Source organism: Antrostomus carolinensis, unplaced genomic scaffold (assembly GCF_000700745.2).
Source record: "Antrostomus carolinensis isolate BGI_N321 unplaced genomic scaffold, ASM70074v2 scaffold12502, whole genome shotgun sequence".
Lineage (NCBI taxonomy): Eukaryota > Metazoa > Chordata > Aves > Caprimulgiformes > Caprimulgidae > Antrostomus > Antrostomus carolinensis.
Window position 1 is genome coordinate 712 of NW_010301646.1, and position 15,013 is coordinate 15,724.

Sequence of the window (15,013 nt, forward strand, 5' to 3'; positions counted from 1 at the left end):
ATTGAGAAGCCTGTCAACAAAGCAAATCCAGCACGGAGTGGAAATGAGGCATAATGCTTAATTCCTTCAATCAACATTTTCCTGCTTGCCAGGAGCACCTCTCTTGGGTAGGCTGACAAGGTGCAAGCTAATTTACAGATCCAGGAGGAGTCAACTGCATCTGGATAGCACTGCTCCCATGTTAATTAAGACAAGACTGAAAAGTAAAGTTCACTCAGAAATGGTAGTGAGGGAAAAAAATAACTCAAGGAAACGTTGACTGTTATGAAGAACAAACAACAAAGTGATCATCAAATCTTCCTATCAGTCAAATTACTGTTGTTTCCAGATTAAAGGTTTCCACTCTCACACTCGTTTCTATGTACAGCATTCAAAGCCATATGGGAACACCAGACATTAGGCTCTAAAGCTGGAGGGCAGAGAGGAACCAATGAGCCCTGCATAAAGCTGGCTCTCTGGAACATGAAGGCTCCTCTCTTTGGACAGGACCCTCTGCAAGTCAGGCCTTCACCTGCATACCAAAGCTTGCAAAATGAAGCAGCTATCTCACAGAGCCTCTAGGTACCAGGAATATTTACACAGGAGGAAACTGAGGATCAAAGAGCTGCCCAAGCATTTTAGAGGCTGTAAACATTTTGTGACTGAACTCATGAGATAGCACTCATGGTACACAATAAGCTACTTAGAGCCATAGAATTTATCATGTATAATTTACCTCAATTTTACCTGTCATTTCTGCTTTATAAAAATGGCAAAGATTGCAGAAAAGAACCAGTCAGCATTTTGTATCTCTAAACTTCCACCTCCCCCAGTGCGGGGTGCAACTCAGCTTCCAGCTTGAATTTAGGCAGGAAAACACACAGAAGATGAGGGCATCCCTGTGGGACTCACAGGGGAGCAGGGTGAAGCATTCTCATCCTGTCTGACATGTGGGACTATCTCCTGTGACTCTTTTGGTGTTCTGTGGCATATGCTGTCTTAAAAACCTGATATTATTTTGTGTTTTCTAAACGCATTTTCTAACTAATATTTTCTATTTAACTACTTTTTTCCCTCATCGAGTAATATTTTCAAACTAACCAGTTTTTCTACTAACTAATTTTGTAATACGATTCACAGACACACAACAACTCTCAAGAACCTATCCAGTTACAACCTAGGTTCAGTTAATGTGTTACAGGATAAAGAAAGTAATAGGATTAAAGTTAACAGAAGCTCCACTTACATGTTTTCAGAGCAGAATCATTGTTAATAAATCTTTAAAATAATACTGGTATCTCACTTCAAAATTAAATAATGAATCACTGTGTAAACAAAAGAAAACAAACACTGCCTTAATTTTGTTTTTTCTTGGAAATATATTTATTTACTCTAGCTAGCTAAAATAAAGACTTATTTTCTTGTTCTCTCACTCCTTCCCACAAGTGATCAAAGGTGTTTGTCATGTTTCACCATTTACCCAGAACAGCAGGGTGTCCCTCACCAGTCTGCTCCTTTCAGATCACTTATGTCTGCTGGAGAGACAATTCCTTTCAAAAAAACTCAGTGCGTGGTAATAGTCAGGTCTTTCACTGACCCTTTCTCCAGACTGTTGGTTCTCAGAGCACACAACATTATTTAGAACCTGTTTTCCTTGAGAGAAGCATGCTGTTTTTCAATCTCAAACTGATTCATCTCTTTCACATCATGCCTCCATGACACCAAACAGTCTTAGAAGCAAAGCAAAAAAAAACCACGCATTTCTTAACACATAAGCTTTGGGTACACTATTAGGAACAGGAGAGTTTAAGAAAAAAATAAAATTCAACATTGTTTGACCTGTCAAGGGATATGTGCACTACTCAGACATCACCAAAGACTCCTTCCAAGACCAAGCAGTTTGTTGCTTAAAACCAATTTTTCCCTTGCAGCTCCTTCAGCCTGCCAGTCACCTCCTTCTCTTCCATTCCAAGCTGCTTCCCTTTCATGACACCACTCATAGGCTCAAAAATTGAGAGATCAGCCTATATACATCATGTATATATTTGTATAGTAAAACATGGCCTCAGCAAACAGTCACAATATAAATTAATAACTAGAAGATGAAAATTTTTTATAATTCATTCTACATTTGATTGCAAAGCACCTACCTGAACATATCTCCTAAGCCTTTCAGCATTCCTTTCTTTGCCTTAATTTTATCCTTTTCTTTATCTCGATCTTTCTTCTTTTCCTTTCCAGCCTTTTTTCTGTCGCCTTTATCTTGGCTTCCATTCATCTGTCTCTCCAATGAGTGGGATGGCTGGTCACTTGCTGTGGACACAGATTCTCTACCAGATCTTGAGCTCTCTTCTGTGTCTTCCTCCACTGAAAGCACATATTAAGAAACATCAGTGGGATAAGAACAAACAACAAGGGCAGGCTTTTTCATATACTGCACACTGTATTTTGAAGCAGGATATATGCACAACTACAAAATGCTCATATTGTTTTTCAAAATCACTATCTCTTCATGTGGAGGTTTCTTGGAATGTTCATTTGTACTATTAAACTCCTAAAAGCAATGAATTCACCTTTGCAGAACGCTCTGCAAAACACTATTCGTGCTTTGTGGGTACTCTAACTAATGTACGGATTAATAAAGAGGATTAGCAAAGTGATGTTAATTGGCCCATTTTGTTTCAGTATCCAAATGACTTGAGGAGAGCTTTAGAAATATCTGCAGGAAGAAACAACAGCAGTGCAGCATGCTCTATCAGTAAATTCATAGTGATACTCTCATAAAACCAGGAAAGTCATTAAGGATTGTTAACCTTCAATACAAGCCTTAACAGACTTTTTCTTCTGCTTCAAGTAACATAATGGTTTTGTCACACTACTTCATTTCCTGGAGCAGTTTAAAACACATCATGCACCTTATTTTTGTTCTTGGTTGAGATGAGGCAGCCTGGGAAGTCTGGGTGGGAAGATTCCATTCAATGGAACAAGTAAAATCTTTTAAGGGCATATAATATGTTCTTTCTCTGTTTTTAAACCAAGACCAATACTCCAAGAATCCTAAAGTATACCAAGGGTTAGATTTAACAGAGCACACGTACTTCTGAAAGTTTGAAAGAAAAATGACCAAAAGAAACAATCCATTCAAAAGCTGAAAACTCCCCCAGTAGCTCAGTGAGAAAGAAATCAAACACTTCAAGCTCATGGGTCAGAATCCTGCAACCATTTTGACTTAACTTACAGCCAAGTCAAAAAATTACACTGCACGGCTGGTGAAGCTGTGACCTTCCAGGAGCTCTAAAATTTCATAGCATCACATCAAGTAAGGCTACATCATCTCCCAGTTTTCCAACAGACAGCATGATGCAGCAGTTAGATCACAGATGCATACTTTGTGCTGTCTCCTGTAGCTCTAATCAATACAAAGGCTCCAAACAACTTCTGGCAGTTCAAAACTACAGTTTTTGAATATACATAACCTATGGAAAAGATTTATTTATTTATTTATTTTACTCAATAAGATTTGGAAATGGCCATGGCTTATAGAAGGAAAAAAAGAGTAATTTTTTAGTTTAGCGTATGTTTACTACTTTTTATTATTCTTACTAATATTATCGTTTCTAGACCTCAGCCTCTCTTCTACAGCCAATAGAAGTGTGTAATTCTTTAGAAATTTCTCACACATAGACTACTGTAGAATATAAAATTGCTTTTCTTAGTCATAAACATATTCACCTTACAAGTAATTCATGGAATATAAAAAGTCTACAAATTACTGACTGAAAGCCATTCGATATTGTCTCTTCTCTCTCTCAGACACTTGCCTGCAAAAAACTGTTTATTCATTAATATTACAATACACAGACCTGTTCAACAGACTTAGAACTTATACACTGAGTATCGCAAGATTTCTATAAATATTCTCCAACCCTGGGAGATCACATAAACATATTTCAAGAAAAAAATACCATGTCAGATAAATCTCAACATTAATAACTATTTTTGAATCTCAACTAGTGCTCTGAAGTACAAACCACCAGGAAAAAAAAAGGAAAAATACAGAAAGGCAGGTATTGGCATTTCACGTTAACTTGTCTTCAGGACCGCTATGAGCTAAGCAGATGACACAGCTTCTCAACTGTAGGCACAATTTTAATATTCAGATAATTGTATTTTAGAAAATTAATACGCCTTTCCTTATGTGCTCTGCACTAACTGTACTTGTACTTTTTTTAGTCACAATGTTTCTTAATCAATGTCTGGGATGATATTTAGTTATTAAAAGAGTAGTAGAAAAACACATTGGAATAGAGATGCTAATTTTTTGCATGTCAATTTATAGCTACAATCTGTTCCAGTTTAAACTAACTAGACATTTAAAAGATTGTACTTGAAAATGAATATAATTAGTAAAAAAAAAAAATGCATTAAATTTCTGACAAATTCTGAAGTCAAATGTTTACTTGGTAGTTCATTGCTAGACTTTTAAAGATGAATCAGTTTTGACCTGTGGTTGTTCATATACACATAACAATACATTAAATTAATCCTAAATATGTATTAAGTGTACTGTGCTATGCTGAGTTGCTGAACAACTTGTCATAACAATGCCTCCTCTTATTATTTATTTTGCATATTCTGTGGAGATAATATTGCCTCATTTCCACACTTGTGCTGCAATAAATATTTGTCTATCATACACAGTTTGCTTGCAATTAACTTGGTAGCTTAGACTGAGCCCTAGGGTGTTTGTTCTCTTGGAGTAAACATTGGTGTCTCCACTGGAGTAAAAAGATTTTGAGTTTTCTTAAAAGGACTCAACATGAAGAAACTCATTTCACTTTTATGCAGCACAGTCATTCTGCAATTAACATACACCTAATTACTAGTGTTTAGAACAAATGCAAATGCTGCTCAATTAAAATTCAAGCCCAGACTACAAATGAAACTTCTAATTTTTGTTAAGTTGCAGTAACGACATTAGGTTACTGCAAAATGCAGAATGTATTTGTTTTAGTGGTGTTATTTCCTTCCTTTCCAGCAACCCTCCCATTCAGGATGCTGAAGCCAAAAAATTAAATTGGAGTATACTTTGAACATCAATTAAACCTGAAAACTAGTGTCATTTTATGAACCATACTGTACTATGGAGAACTATACAAACAGGTATTATGAAACTGTTTTCCTAATTAGGTCATAAAATGGAAAAGATGCACATGAGGAATCAAAGCTACTTAATGTGAAGCTATTTTGCCACTAAGCTTCTAGACCTCGTATTGTGATATTTAATACAGCCCTAGATTCTAGCAATTAAGATTCAGCAAAAGATTAGAAAGCTTTGTCGATCCCTCCCAATCCAAATGCTTTGTTCTCAGTCAAGATGCTAAAGATAAACATTTTGCTTCTAGTCAGCTATTTCAAATATTAAGTAAAAAAAATAAAGCAGGAAAATTGATCTGTAAAAGCTGAACACCCACACCTTTCCACAAATGTTACTTCTTTACAGCCGTTAAAACTCATGCAGCTTCTCAAATACTTTTAAAAATGTTACCCCAGAACTGGTTACTGCTCTCTGATTTTCATCCTACATTTATTTAGTAATTTAATGGCATATTGTTCCAAGGATAGCACATACGTTAAGAAGAATCAGTCCCTTTGCCACGTACGCTACCTCTATTTTTATAGCTTTTGTATATGGGGTGATGATATGTTAACAATCCCTCTATACAATATATTGCAGTGCTACTATTTGCTACTCCAAATAAGAGTCACTGTCTGGAAGAAAGAAGCACTCTTAGCACTGGAACACTTGGAGCAGAAAGGGGAAAAAAATTCAAGACAAATGGGCAACCTCAAGGGCATCAGGAAACTGACCACCAACAGGTTTGTCTGGGTTTTATAATGAGAGAAAGCCGCATTTTCATTTTAAACAATTATAGAATAATTAAATACAATTTAAAAAAACTTAGGCAATGCCATTATGGCAGCAGTGAGGCAATAGTTATGTTAGGACCAGGTTGTTAAATTAATTTCTGCATATTCGTATGTGCCCAGGCTTTGTCCAGCTGTAGACAATATTTGGTAAATTCTCTGGAACCTGAGGCCACATGTAATTTACACAAAGTGGAGAAGACTACAGTGCTTTCCGTTTTAACACAGACATGTTTTCAGAAAGACAGACCTGAGGACCTAGCATTTTGTGATGCTCCCAGGCAACATATGGCTGGGCCAGCCCTTAAGCTCCTATGGCCACTGTGAGAAGGAGAAGACCTCAAGGACTGAGTTCTGTCCAATCAACTAACTATGTTTGCTTTGCTACTTATTTACTTCTATTAATCTGGCACTGCAGATTTCTGGATTACTTCTTAGATGTTTTATTGTAATATATGGAAGCTATTAAAACACATGTAACTCAACAGAACATGCAGTTCTATGCACGTAGCTTGGTCACACTTTGCTCAGCCTTTCTCTGCCCTTTGAGATTTGAGAACAGCCTCACTCTTGCTCTCCCATGACACTGAGAAGGCTTTTGGTCCACTAGTGCAAGATGACTTCATCCATATGGAGAGATGAGGGTAAAGACTCACCCCATGGCCTTGTGATATCAGCAAGAATGCTTTATCTGGTTTCCGCTACTCCCATCCAAAAGATACAAAGGCCACCAAATACTTCCTTGCTACTCTCTATGCATTGCATCAACAAGCTCAAAACCCCTTACAGTAATCTCATAAACCTGTACTCACCTAGAAAGCGTTTCACGACAACACTTTTGCTATATTTTTGACAAAATGAAGTTAAACCATTTGTAACTTCAGGATAAGCCTTGGGTATCTGATGCCTCAAAACAGGCTATTACTATCAGTGGGCTCACAGCAAACAAGACCTTTTAGAATAACATGGTCTTATGTCCCAAAAGACCATAGGTCTGCAGTCTGGGAGAATGATCCCATTTTCTCATACCTATTCTTCTACTGGCCAGAAACAGATTGACAGCCAGCAGTACCAGACCAGCACTTAGCCTCATTGCTGCGTGAAATTGCTAGGTGCTGGAAAAGTGAAGCAGAATTAATGCCATCTGTAACTACCTTTGAGAAAAGTGACTGGCAAAATGACCTCTCTTGCAGAACACTTTTAGAAACAGGCAGATTTAAAAAAAAGAAAAAGAGTTTTAAAAAAATGAAAGCGTGATTACACAAGTAGCTTATAAAAGAATATCAGGGAATGATGCTTATGAAATAGACTTTTTGAAATTAAAAAAAATAAATAAAAAGAGCATAGAGTGAAAAATCTCTTTTCAAGCCTTTTCTGTTAGCATTCAGGCTAAATATTTTACTACATTAAATTTCCCACCATCATCTTCATTCATAAACTTCTAACTACCTGCAGGTTGATTAAAAAAATTCTGCTGGTGTGTGACAAGTTGAAAGTAGTACAACATGAAGGTTAAAAATTCAATGATTTTAATACAACCCCTGATTGAGGTAATTTACCATTCATATTATTTTCATTCAGTATGAGTTGTCATTTTACCAGCCCATTCTTACATAGTTCAATAATGATAAGGTTAGCTTTGAAGTGATTCTTTTATGTTAACGACATTCTCCACATGTTGGGTCATACTTTGGGTTAAAGAACTGAAAATGTAAATGAACACCCATTAGGACGGGTAATAGCTGATCATTAACTTTATATTTTATTAGATCTGCCAGCCTTACTCACTCTAATTAAAGGACAGTGATTTCTTTTTTTCCTCCAGACACTACAAATGTGCTCTTTCAAAGTTAGAATGCACATATTTTTGTACCACGAATTCAGTGGTTTTTGTACTTCTGATTTTTTTTTCTCATTTTCATTAGTAAATTAATTATCTGTCTTACAGAAAATTTTCATAGTAATTTAAGTATACACACTCCTAATAATTTTATTTCCTTATTTTAGAAAGAAAGGAAGCTGCAGTGTTGCAATCTGTTAATACATATGAAGGTAAAAAGCCTGAAAAAGACAAGTTAGTTATATTCTTTTAAAATCCTAAAATTATCTTCTACTAATTTTAATAGCTTTCTAAAGGAATTAACCTACATTGTTAACATTCTTTGTGTACAGCAGTAGTTTACTTACAAGTTTCCATGCCTTCATCATCATCATCTGCTACAGGTTTATCATACGATTTGTCTATGGCGGCTCTGAAGCTCTCATTGCAGCCTCGTCCTCGGATAATTCGTGGGCGTGGGCGGTGGAAGGGAATATCACCATTCAGAGTCACCTCAGCAACGGCTGTCTGCAGACTTTCCAGCGAGCTGGATTTCTTCAGACCTAATGAAGGCCCCACATCTCTGGTTGGGGAACCTTAGGGGTTTAAGGGTTAAAAAAAAAAAAGTAATTAGACTCAGTATTGAGAACTGCATGCTTGATTATGCATATCCATCCTGAAAGTCTTTTGAGACACATTTAACATTATTCACATCATCTCTCAATAATCTGTAGGGAATTCTCCACAGATTTGTTGGTCTCAGAAGTGAATGAGTATGTCAAGTCACAGTCAACGAAACCGACAACATTAGCAATGTCTGGCTTTTCAAATCATTGAAGAGAGACCAACATCCATTACTATGATTTTAACAATTTGAATGATAAAGTAATCATGGGGCTTTAAAAACATAGTTCATAAAAAAACCCCAGCAGAGATACATATCTAACGGCATCAAACAAAACTATTAATTATTTTTGTTTTGAGCAGAATATTTCATCTGTACTAGCAACTGATGAACAGAGAGCGGATTATGGGCATGAATCCTATTGTGTTTAGAGTAACAGTCTTGCAAAGTAGCCTGACTTCTGGCTTCGAAGACATGTTGTTTGCTTTTAATCGAGTTTTAAAGACTTGCATCAAATTGGTAACAATTTCATAATTAAATGCTTCTGAGAAATATCAGTTGACTTCCTGGGATTTTGTGAAGGTCTTTAAAAATAATATGTGGAAAGGACCCAATTAGTCAGGCAATACCAGTTATCCAGCTGGTAAAGAAACGCATTCCTGGCAGTCACCAGGTTAAAGTTTGGACAGCACTACAGCTGGGGCTGAGGGCAGCTCTTAGTGCTGCAGCATGTCCAGAGGGGCCAAGAAAGTCCCAGAAACTATTCTGCAAAAGCCTTTCCCCATCCTGACTTTTCTTCTCAGGTTTGTGGACTAAATGTCTAACCTTTGCTTTTAGAAACACACACTCACAGTGCAAATCAGCTGACAACTGCACAATTAGTTCTCACATTATTGTTGAAAGTAGGAGAGATCTTACAGGGGGGAAAAAAATCACTACATTTAGTTGAAGTTATTTTATTCAAAAGTGCAGTATAGTCCTGGACAGATTTTCCACAGGATCTGTAGCTAGAGAAAGATGGCGTGGGACATCATCATCATCACAGCTACATTTCCTGAAGTTATGAGGCTGGAGTCCTCGCCTACAAAATGGAAATCCACTTCTCTACCCAAAGGGAGCAGAACAGAGAAGGGAGTTGTGGAAATACAGCAGTCCCAGGTGGTGGGCTGTTAATCCATTAATATCACTGTCCTCATCTGACAGAGGCACAGAAAGGTAAATTCCAAAGCCAGCCAGCACTGAGAGAGAGACAAGAACTAAACCCCCAGGAACACCAAACCAATGAACAACACATTTGTAAGCAAGGTCAGGAGTGAATAATGTGATAAAGAAAAATTCTCTTTTTAAAGTATTTATCTCAGAATAATACAAAGCTTTGGAGTTGATCTCTATTCTGGTAGATATTAAGAGGGAGAAGAAAGATTGTATCTGTCACTGTTCTTTAACAAAAGTATGTGGAGTTACCTTACTTTGGGGACAATTGCCACTACACTACTAAAAACAGTCTCTTTCACTACTACGTATTGGGTAGGGAGGAATGGGATTGCTGCATCTACAGAAGGGATGCAGAATAGCAGCACGGCAAGTCTTCTCCATGCTCTTTGCTAACTTGGTGCGAGATAGAGCAAGGCAGCGAATGCTCTAATTTTCCATTCAGCTATTAAAAGTCCCTCAGATCAAATAAATTCAAACAGCAGCTGTCAAACTATTCCCCTTCAGCTGCCCTAAAGATAAGATGAACTTGTATATAAAAATAAAACAAAAATCCTCTTTCACAGCTCCATGCAACTTCCACAATTTGGTTCTCCCAGTGGTCTGAAGTCCTGCTGTTCAGACCCTCAGCCTGAAATAAACCCACCTAACAGATGAGAAATTTTATCTTGGTGAATCCACACCTCCTAGAAGAAGCCACCCTCACTCAGAGTCCATACTTGTTGGAGGGCAGAGGGTCATGAGGGTGGTTGGGGGCATAGTGCAGCTGCTGGGGTGAACAAGAGCACCCAGCTGGGACAAGGGGGGTTTGATGGCTTTCCAGCTGTGCAAACAAACTGCAGCCCAGGTTCACCAAGCTTCTGAACATGGGCTGGAGTCTAAGGCAAGTATTTTTCCATAGCACTCTCTCTACCAGGTAAAAGAACTACAATTTAGACAGTGTCCTACAAAACTGTTAGCTCTCTCTGCCAGAATCTGCTATTCCTCTCCTAATGCCTGCAGAATACAAGGAATGAGATTTAATTTTGTGGTGTTTTTTTTTACTTTTTGAGATTGTATTTTGTTAAAAACAGTCCATGAGACAGGAAAAACAGATGTAACATTTTGAAGGAAAAAAGAGGAAATGGGACAATCATATATAAACCAGCTGTTTGACAGATTCAATTTCATATACAAAAGGAAAGGGTATCCTCTTACATGGCAACTTACTGTAAACTTCCTCATTGCAGATTCTGCTTTGCAACCTTCTAAATTAAATAGTCATATATATCTTTTCCTAATTACTGAGTAGCTCTTTTTGTAAACAGTAATTATAAAGAAGGCATTTATGTGCCCATTTATGTTCATAAAGGACACTAAAAAAAAAATCCATTTCCTGCCACTCAGTACAGATCTTTGTGAGAACTGTATTTATATAAGTTGTACTTTCCCAAAGGAAATGCTAGATGGGATATGACCTAATGTTCCTTAAGTACTGTAAAACTAATAACAGATTACAGAAATGATAGGAATATTTATTGAACTTGGGTGTCCATGAACACAAATGTGGACAGGTTGCTGAATTTGAAAGAGGGAAATGTCCTCTTTGCAAGCAATTTAAGCACTGTGATCATAAAGCTATGTATATTTTAATACCTTCACTATCTTCTATGGCCACTTCATAGCAATTCTACTATTTTCAAAATATATAGTTAAGCATCCCTGTAAATTCAGTCAGTTCAGAATTTATTGCTAGAATTCACTAGTCAGAAAGTGAGTTGTTTACTCATAAAATGGTGAGAAACAGCAAACTTTCTTTAAAATGGATTCTGTTTAAAATTTATGAGTCACATCAAAACCTTGTTTTCTAAATACAAAAATGTCAGCATTTCCTTCCAGCCTTTACAGTGCTGGTGGTAATCATCAGAAATGTTATCTGCTCAGAACGAGTTATACTTCTATTTTGATATCAGAATTTAAAGTAGAAAAAAAGGAGAAAGACACATCTACCTAAAGCATCTTTACATGACTGAGGGATGAAAGGGATTCTTTCATCATTTTTAAAATTTCAAGTTTATCAAAATTTTCCTTTCCAACAATTTTCTTAACAAATATCCTTTGAGGTAGATTCATCCCTCCGTACCACAGCAGTGCTGCTTCCATGACTGCCACCATGCGCGCAGCATCCCCACACGCTCCCCTTACCCGCTCAGCTGTACGGCTCTACTCTACATGCCACACACCTCAATCCAGCTCTCAAGGGCTTTGTAGGATGCTCACACCACCCTGCCAAGCACAGCCCCTGCCCACCACACATGCATTTCCACTCCCTGTGTCCCCATCTGGCCAGCCCTTGGGGACAACAGCTAAGGCTTCTCCTCCGGACCACGCAACCACCCTCTGCTCATGCACGACTGCGCCGGCGTTGTGTGCACCTGCTCTCACACGGCACAGACAGCCCCCACCACATAACTTCACGTCACATACAGATCCAACAAGACATTTAAAACACATAGATCACATTAAGGCTATGTGCTGCTCCCTGCTCCAAGCCCTTTGTTTTTCCCTTGTGCTGATGTTGTTTAACAGCTCATTATGCTTCCACTTCTCTCATGTTACGTACGTGTTTATACGGTGCCTCAAATCCACTTGAGCAATTTGCAAAGGCAAAAAGCATGGTGTCAAAGGATATATGATCATTCCTTCAGTACTTCCTTCAATGACTGTTTTTAAAGGCTATAAAGCAAATTTTTCTTCAGCACTTTTTAAAAAACTATTTTAAATTATGATTTTGTTTCTTTCTGAAACATTTTTAAATCTCACGTTAAATGCCACCAGCAGCTTATGTCAAAAACTTCCTTCTATTTGATTAAACCAGTTTTTACAAAGGTACAAGGTCTACGTTATAAACACTTTCTTAAAGGACATTAGCAGTGAGCCTATTTATTTACTAAAATCTGCTCCATTAGATTTTATAAATTCTTTTATTTCTCGTTCAATTCAAAAAGTGTGACATTTTGGCTGAGAAGGCAGGGGAAGAATATAGCAAGCAACTGCATAAAAAATAATTTAGTTTTGGTTCCATTTAATGAAACATTTTATTTAAAAAGCACTGTGTAAAAATAAATAAATAAACAATTTAAATACATTTTCTGTGATTTTTTTTTTTTTTATTTCTCTTTTTCATTTTCACAATGTGTACGTGGAAAAATAACGAGCTGGAACTATAGTATGCCTGGGACTCAGTAAATGAGCCATGCTCAATTGCTACTGAATATACTTGTAACCTCTAGGATGAACTGTAAACACTGCAAGGATTAGGCACTTCAAGTGAACTACAGAAAGAAAAATAATTAAAAATCTATTACAGTAACTAGGGCTGGTGAATTCTACACTCCTTTTCAGCCAATACTATCAAGTCTAACTTTGACTGTAACAGAGTTTGTTTTTATTTTTTTCTAAAGTAAATATATCCTGAAGTTTTCTGGCTTCTAGAGTTCATTAAAACATAGTTCACCACACATTTGAAGCATCTCTTTCTTAGAACCAGATGATTTTTAAGCCAAACTACAGTAAGTGGTTTGTTTAGTAACCACATCCATCTTCAGTAACGGGAGAAATCCAGTGTTTATATACAAAACCTGGTTAAAGGCACACAAGATAAATAAAATAAAAGCACAGTAAAAGGTGTTTTTCCTTTTTTCCAGCCACTAAGCTTGCTGAGTACAAAATATGTAACTGCTTAGTCCAGATGGTTACAGTCATGCTCTTTCACCCAAGCTGTCTGACTTGTCTCTTTTTTGGAATTTAATCCAGGTGTTATACAGAGAGAACAACTACACTCTCTTAATACCACCCTCTATTAATACAACCAAAACCACCATGCGCTTTTAAACCTAAGCATCATATTTTACTAAAACACACAGGTTTTACATCATTCTAATCACATCCCATTCCAATAGGCAGGCTAATAAGAAAATAAAAAATAATTTAGGATAATTTTGAGTTTGATCTGTACCTTTTTATGCGACTAATGCTCAGGGGTAAAGGCAGTTCCTAAGCACTGATTCTTTCCATAACCATTAACACAATTTATACATTCACACTCTGATGGCTTTAATCCTTCAAAACACTCATACATTTTAATTTTGTGTACTTGTTCTCAGTTCGGAAAGCTGCAATTCTGTGGTCATATTCTGCAACATTTTAAGAGCTAAAAGATTTATGTTTTAATAAAAAATATAATTTTATCACTTGATTACTTACAGCAGCTTTTCAGTATTCCTAATTTGAGCTAAGTAATGCTATAGTGTCCTCTGGATCTAGCCTAATTAAAATAGCATTCCAAAGGTCAAAAGCTAATTTATATTAATAAATCATAAAGGTTCATAATTGCAGCTGGTGCATTATTTTAATTACTAATAAAAAATATGCTTTGAAAACTACCTCTCATTATCATTGTGTGAAACGTTAAAATTGATGGTATGTGGAAAAAGATTCTATTTACATATTCTTTTGTTCTGTTAGATGCTCAGGTTTCAGCTCCAAAGGCAAATCAACTTGCACTAATAATCTTCAGCTCCACTCAAAACACGTATGTGATGACCACTTAAGGCAAAGGTAGCAGTTTTCTAATTAATATAATTATTTCCAAGCACTGCGTTAGCACTGTAATAGCCAAACATTCGACTTTTCTACATCATCTCTCTGTACATTAGAGTTTGAAGCTAGGAGGAGATTTTCCAAGATTTTTTTGAAAGGATAAAAAAGCCAAACAACTGTGAATATGTGTTCAAAGTGTAGAAACAGGTGTCTACCTATAGTCACATGTATGACCTGCTTGAAGATACTACCCTTGATACTTATCTCCATAGAGAATTTTCTTTTTCTGTACAACTTGATTATTCACAACAATAGAAAGCAGCCATGCAAGTACTGGAATATTCATGTTTTCATGCAATGTGACTGGCAGTTCTGTAATTGTGGTAAGCTGCTTTGACCAAGGTTTCTATAGCAACAGCCTTACTGTCAATTCTTACCTGTTTTCTGGTCATCCATTGTACTGAGCTTAGTCTCGTCAGCTACTGTTAAAAGGTAAATGCATAACGGTTAGCCCAGTTAGTGCCCATGCCCCACATGCATCCAACATTCCTTCTGTTTTGCATATTGGGTTTTCAAGTTAGGGAACCTTAGCAATGTCATCCTTCATGCAAATAAACTGCAACAGTAAGCAAACATTCTGAGTAGAAATGGCAGCAAACAAGTAACCTTCATGCAATGTCAGTCATGTTCACATCACAGGCAGGTACAATATGTTATTTACACGTTAGCACATCACAACTAGTCAAGACAAGTCAATACCACCAACCTTACTGTCCCCTGAGGAAGTTGGTGAATTCAGGATTGTAGTTCAGATATTCACAATTATTGCAAGGGAGCGAATCATATTAAATTTTATTATTCTGTGTAGG

At 36.9% G+C, this 15,013-nt stretch overlaps 1 protein-coding gene across 1 annotated transcript in view; it reads right to left on the reverse strand.

Moving 5' to 3' along the window:
- Positions 1 to 2,111: 2,111 nt before the first annotated feature.
- Positions 2,112 to 15,013, reverse strand: part of PARD3 (par-3 family cell polarity regulator) — a gene marked incomplete at its 5' end in the record, with an annotated part of 82,492 nt that continues 69,590 nt past the window's right edge. The window contains 3 exons of the mRNA XM_010163541.1: positions 2,112 to 2,346; positions 8,095 to 8,322; positions 14,582 to 14,626. Of these exons, the coding sequence (XP_010161843.1) occupies positions 2,126 to 2,346; positions 8,095 to 8,322; positions 14,582 to 14,626 (494 nt within the window). The remainder of the gene's footprint in view (positions 2,347 to 8,094; positions 8,323 to 14,581; positions 14,627 to 15,013) is intronic.